General features: G+C 34.7%; 1 protein-coding gene across 2 annotated transcripts in view; it reads left to right on the plus strand.

The window, feature by feature from the left end:
• PPFIA2 (protein tyrosine phosphatase, receptor type, f polypeptide (PTPRF), interacting protein (liprin), alpha 2) overlaps positions 1-6,498 on the plus strand; it is a 778,898-nt gene that overhangs the window by 236,906 nt on the left and 535,494 nt on the right. The window contains exon 1 of one of the 2 annotated variants that reach the window (XM_006882538.1): positions 1,172-1,596. The exons of the other annotated variant lie outside the window; for it this stretch is intronic. Coding sequence (XP_006882600.1) covers positions 1,435-1,596 — 162 coding nt within the window. The 5' untranslated portion in view covers positions 1,172-1,434. Of the gene's footprint in view, positions 1-1,171; positions 1,597-6,498 lie in introns of those variants that run through there. 2 annotated transcript variants of the gene reach the window in all.

Consider the following 6,498-nt stretch of genomic DNA (forward strand, 5'->3'; position numbering starts at 1 on the left):
TCACTGAATCAATCCACCTCATAGAGGGCCTTCCTCTCCTGCGCCGTCCCTCCACCCTCCCAAGCATGATGTCCCTCTCCAAGGACCGGTATATATATTATATATATAATCAGAATGTTGACTTCCTAAGTAAGATTTTGACAATATCTTGTCTACTTCTTCTCCATGACCTAAATATAAGTGATAGTATCCTAGTATCATAAAATTGAAATGTATCTGGAGAATCAAACATTGAATAAGCAATAATCTTAATAGCCGAACATGATTATACTCCTTTTATTTCATCTCTAGGTTCAAAATAGGTGTATCATGGTTTTTATTATGCATAAATAACTCTGTAATCTTGATTGTATTCAAGAAGACACCACATTTGGCTCATTCTCAGTCCTCCTGAAATCTCCTCCTTTGAACCATGTGTAAATAGAACATTTATTTTTACCTCTGGAAGGTGCCAAGTCATCCGAATATGATCTTTCATACTGGTTGAATAATTTTTGCTGAAAGACATAGCAAAATAGACATGTTTTGCAACATAACCTAGATGTAAGCAATCAATATATTTTTATGGTGAGAAAATTTTTATGTCTATAAAAATATTTCATTTATTATGAGAATGTATGTTAAATGAAATGTCATTATTAAACCATATGGTGCTGGTTATTAAAGGATTGAATGTCAAAATGAATTTTTAAAAAAGTTAAAATGGGAGAAATGACAGAATAATAATTACACACATTTCATTACTGTTCTTTAGAAATGCAGAAAAATAGTAAGCATTTGATGTATTCTATTTGACAATAGTATTACAAATAGAATAGCCACTGGATTCTTTGCTATCTCTTCATTTTTCTAGCCAACTATGCTAATATTTTATGTATAGGTTAGAAACAAACTATTTTTTAAATCCTTGAGTAAACCTGAAGTCTTGCTGAAAAAAAAAACTGGGAACAATAAAGAGATCTATAAATAGCAGATATAAGAATGATAGAACAGTAATTGTTACTAAATACCAATTTAAACAAAATGTGAAACATGCTTCAGGTTAGTCAGAAGAGGTCCTCTGAATTACACTGTGCACACTTCCTTGAAATGAAACTGTATGTTATTGGCTAACCAGGATATTTAGCATAATCACTCTGCTAGACTGTGGTGGAGGGAGGTGATTATCACTGAGAACAGATGGGCAGGTCCACAGCACTGCCAGATTCTGCACAAGCTCCATTTACTGTTGGTTCTTGCTTTCTTCCTTCTGTGTTTCTATTTTATTTTATTTTTAACACTGTATGTTCTAAAGGACTAGCTACACCGAAGGTTAGTGGCTGACGTCCTTTCAGCTTAGAATTCAAATGTAGCAGAAAGAGATTAAAATGCTATCACTATGTATCTGACAAGGATGGGGCAGATTTCATTTTACCCTCTAGCCTCCCTCAATGCATGCACGGATTTATCTGTACGCTAAGCTCTCTCCTCTGCATCTGTAGCTCCTTGTGGATTATATTGTCTCTGTGTTCAGAAATGATTTTCTCGGATATGAACAACGTTTCTGGCTCCCCTAAAGTGCATCCTCCTAATGGGACCCGGTTTTACACTTTTCAAGTAAGTGTGCTTTAAATAGCTTCACAGCTTAGAAAGTTAATAATAAAGCCAAACTTTTAATAAAGGGAAATAAAAAGAAACAAAATCTGCAAGTTGTGAAAATATTGAAAGGGATGTTAAGTGAATAATGAATGTGCACATTAGTTTAATCTGCTTTGAAATACAAAAATAGGTTGTCATTTAGATTCTTTGTAAAATCAAACTAAATAATATTGAGCTCTTAATTTACCACAGGGATTTTAAAATTTGCTACAATGTTTAAGAGTTTATGAGACATGTTATGTATCTGGATATTGTTATTGATGGCTACAATGTAGTAAGCATTATAGACTTACTTTCCTTAGACATCACATAGAGCGTAGAATTAAAAAGCATTGGATGGACCTTTGCAAACTAAATCCTTAGGGCTTAGAGAAATGTTTTGCATTTTATATACATGGCTTAATATAATTCCTGTTATTTAATTTTGTCATGTGTAATATATGAGCAGTAAATAAACAGGAGACTAAAGTACCATGTTTAGTAATTTTTTCTCTACTTAAGGCAAAGTGGAATCTTATTAAGATGAAGTATTGTTTGTGTTATCAAAAAGTCAGAATGATTTTTTACATATATGTATATGCATACATATATATCTCACAAGTCTGTTTCCTACTAAATGCATTTTAGTTCCTTGTGATTAAATCAGTCATTAATCTAGAAAATGGTTGTGTTAAAACTGACACAGATTCTATCTCATTTTGATCCTCAAATGGTATCTTTAATTATTGAGGTTTACTTTGTAATTCACTCATATCATCACTACGTGAAAGCAAAAAAATCAACCTCTTCTCTCTGCATATTTTACATTATGGAAATGGAAGCAGGCTGCCATTTAATTATTTCAGTTGTATAGTAATTGTATTGGGGAGAGTTAATATAAAAACCTAGAGAATTAGAAGAGTAAAGATAGATTTTTTTTAAAAAAAAGATACCTCTGGATAAATGCAGAATAATATATATTAAAGTTACTAGCATTGGAAACTAGAGGCAGTAGATATAATTACTCTCTTCCTTTTCCTCTTTTCTGCTACTATTTTAATCCTGTCGCTGCTCCTGTTTTACACTGATGTCTACTGATAGTGGAAGTCTGTGCTGTTATAGAACATTCTCGTCCCAGTGGTGATCTGCTTATTGTGGCAGTAATTCAAAATGCAAGTGCCCTGGGGTTGTTCCACAGGATTATTACTTACTCCCTCCCTTTTCCAAACACTGAGATATAAACACTCCTTACAATATCCTGTGGCTGGCTTTTGGGGGCAGCTTTTGACATTAGGTAGTCTATTTCAGTCTTTTAAAGTTTAAGGGTCAGTAAATTCCATATGCTCAGTCACGATACAGCCTTTTACAATTCCTTTGGTAAAGGTCTTGCTGACACCTTTCTTGGCAGGTGATTTTCTTTGAAAACACACTGGAATGATGTTGTAGCTACTCATTTTGTGGTTTTACTTCAGTAATATATTTGTGTCAGAATTCTAGGATTTCAGATAACTATAAATCCAGGCAAATAAGAACCCTGTGTTCCCACATTCTTTAATCCTATAAAATGATGTTATAAAAACAGTTAACATGTTAAGCTTGGAAGTTTTGCTTTCTGTGTCTGTTGCTTGATTTTTGTTTTGATGGAGAAGCAGGAACAGCAAATGATGGGTTGTTGTTGACATGAAGATTAAGTTTATTAAAGTTGACTTTGATTTTGTCATGGAAGATTAGAATTATACATGCATATTTTCTTATATACATTTATCTTTATATGGTTTTTTACTTTTATCTTTTAAAGGTAATATTTCTTGTCTAATTAGAATAAGAAATGAGATACTGTAAAAGTAACAGACCATTTGTTAAAAAAATTATCTTGAGAAATTGTTTAAATTTTCAAAAATTGTTCTCATTTTGGAATGGCATAAATGTAGTCCTAAAATGATTTTGAATAAGGAGTTGATATTTTAATCTTACTTTCTTAAATTTATTCTAGTTCAGATGTTACATATGCAAAAGATTGCAGAGAGTTTAGCATGAATAATACGGTCACTTATATCCTGTGATTAAATGTTCAACTTTTCCTATTGTTTTTGATGAATTATTTGTCTTCAAATAAGATTTAGATTAGGAATGTATTTTATATGAGGAGTTTAAAGTTAGAAAGAAGGAAATGGAAATGGGAAAATATTCTTACTACATATTAATTACATTTTAATTTTACAAAATATGTAATGTTTATGCACACACATAGGCATTTACAAAAGTGGTAGTTTATGTTACTAACATAGCTAAGAGTTTAATCCTTTATCTGAGAGTTCACACTTTTAGACTACTGCAATACACAATTTATCTGAATTTTTCTATTGTAACATGTCTGAAGTGGGAATGCCAAATCCCAGTTTGTATTGTGTGTTTAGTGAATTATTCATCATCCCAAATAAGTACCGTAGTGTTATTGTATGGTATGCTCTTAAATGACCAAAATAAAGCAAAAAAAAAAAACCCTAAAATTAAATACAGCTATAAAAAAGATTACAAAATATTATGTACCTTGGAACTAGCAAACTGTGTGGTTTTAAAAAGAAATAAATTTGGAAAATATAACAAAATTAAGTTTGTTTAAAATATTAAATATATTATTGTTGTTGTTGTTACATGTCATGGAGTCAACTACGACTCATAGTGACCCTGTGAAAAATAGCTCTGAATAGCCTTCTCTTGAGATATTCTCACTGTCTGATACACCTGCCCCCTCATTGCCACAGTCACTGTGTCAATCCATCTGGTTCAGGGTCTTACTGTTCTGCACTGGCCCTCCACATTTCTAAGCATAATGTCCTTCTCCTAGTACCGGTCCTTTCTGGCAACATGCCCAAAGCAGTATGTGAGACAGAGCTTCACAATCTTTACCTCTAAGAAACACCTTGTTTCATATATATATATATATATATATATATATATATATATATATTCCAGAACTGATCCTGCAGCAAGTTCTTAAGAGGTAGTTAATTACATGGATTGTCTATCCTTCTTCCACATATGTATGCAACACACACACACAAAGTAGGCCTTCAAAACCCTGATCACACTTAGAGTAGACTAGCAGATATGACAACTGAGGTTGACCCCTCAAGAATGGAAACACAAAAAAGGAGGAACAGTTATAAGCAGACACTAAGTGATTGAAACATGGAATGTTTTTAAACTGAGTGCATTTGTGATTATAGCACAGCATCTGATTGTTAGCCCACTAGAGCGCCCTTATGTTGAAGTTGTTCTTGCTGTATGCCTTTGCGTGCACCATGAGTCATAGTGACCCCGTGAACAATAGTTCTCAATATTTCCCCTATCTCGAGTCAATCGTACTATCTCTGACCCACCTACCCTATTCTATCAGCCACTGTGTCAGTTCATCTCATCCAGGGTCTTCCTTTCCTGTGCTGACCCTCCACCCTTCCAAGCATCATGTCTTTCTCCAAGGACTGGTCCCTCCTGGAAACATGCCCAAAGTATGTGAGATGGAGTTTCAAAATCCTTACCTCCAAGGAGCAACCTGGTTTCATGCTCTCCATGACAGACCTGTTTATCCTGTTGGCAGTAAATGGTGTCTTCAAGACTCTTCCCCAGCACCACAATTCAAAGGCATGAATTCTTCTTCTGTCAAATTTAGTGTTTCTCCAGCTCTTTGATACATAACAAATAATTGGGAAGACCATAATCTGAATCAGGCATGCCTTAGTCTCTAGACTGTCTTCATTGCTCTTTAGTATTTTACAGAGCTCCCTAACAGAAGACTTTTTCCAGTGCAATAACAGATCATAGCTGTTTCAATGATGGCACTATCAGGCAGAAGAAGTTTAGGTAAAGTATTTAAAGTAGCATGCACAAATGAGTGAAGGCTTCACAGAGGAGGTGACATCTGAGATGAATCTTCAAGAATTTAAATCCTGCTCCAGCTGCTCCAGTGGATAAAAATGGGCAATCTCCTCTTGTATTTTAAACTTCCTATGAAAACCCACTGAAGGTTCATTTATGGGTCATTGATTCCAACTTGATATCACACAAAAACAACCTTAAGAATTACATTTTCTAATGAGTAGGTTCAGGACTTAGGTGCACCTGATTAAGGCCATGGTCTTCACAAATACTTGCTATGCACCAACGAGCTGGACATTAACTAAGGATAACAGAAAAAGAATCAATGCATTTGAGTTGTGCTACAGAAGAGTCTCGAATCCACGATGGACAACAACAACAACAAAAAAACAAAAACAAAACCAAATAGGTACCTCTTGGAGAGAGTGAAACCAAGTTACTCCTTGGAGGCTAGAATATTGAAGTTCCATCTTACATACTATGTCCAGGAGGGACTGTTCCTTGGAGAAGGACATCATGCTTGTAAGGCTGGAGGGACACCACAAAATAGGAATATCCTGGATAATATGGATTGACACAGTAACTGGGGCAATGTGGGTAGTTGTGTCAGAGTCAGTGAGACTGGCTCAGGACAGGGCAGGCTTCAGAGCAATTTTATATAGAGTTACTATGAGTTGCAGATGACCCCACGGCATATAACAACTACACTATGTCCAATATATGTGAAACAAACCTTCACCATCCTTGCTTCTAAAGTACACTCTAGTCACACTTCCTTCAAAACATATCAATTTGCCAACTCATGGTATATTTAGCACGACTCTCCAACACCAAAACTCAAATGCATTGAATGGTAATCTTTATCTACTGTCCAGCTCTAAGAGGCATAGTAAGTGATTGGAAGGACTGTGGAATGCTGTCACAATTTCATTTTGCTTGAAATGTTGTTGTTGTTGTTGTTGTTATGTGCCATCAAGTTGCTTGTGACTCATAGCGACCCTA

The sequence above is a fragment of the Elephantulus edwardii genome, unplaced genomic scaffold, assembly GCF_000299155.1.
Source record: "Elephantulus edwardii isolate Elephantulus edwardi_28Jun2011 unplaced genomic scaffold, EleEdw1.0 scaffold00021, whole genome shotgun sequence".
Taxonomy (NCBI): Eukaryota; Metazoa; Chordata; class Mammalia; order Macroscelidea; family Macroscelididae; genus Elephantulus; species Elephantulus edwardii.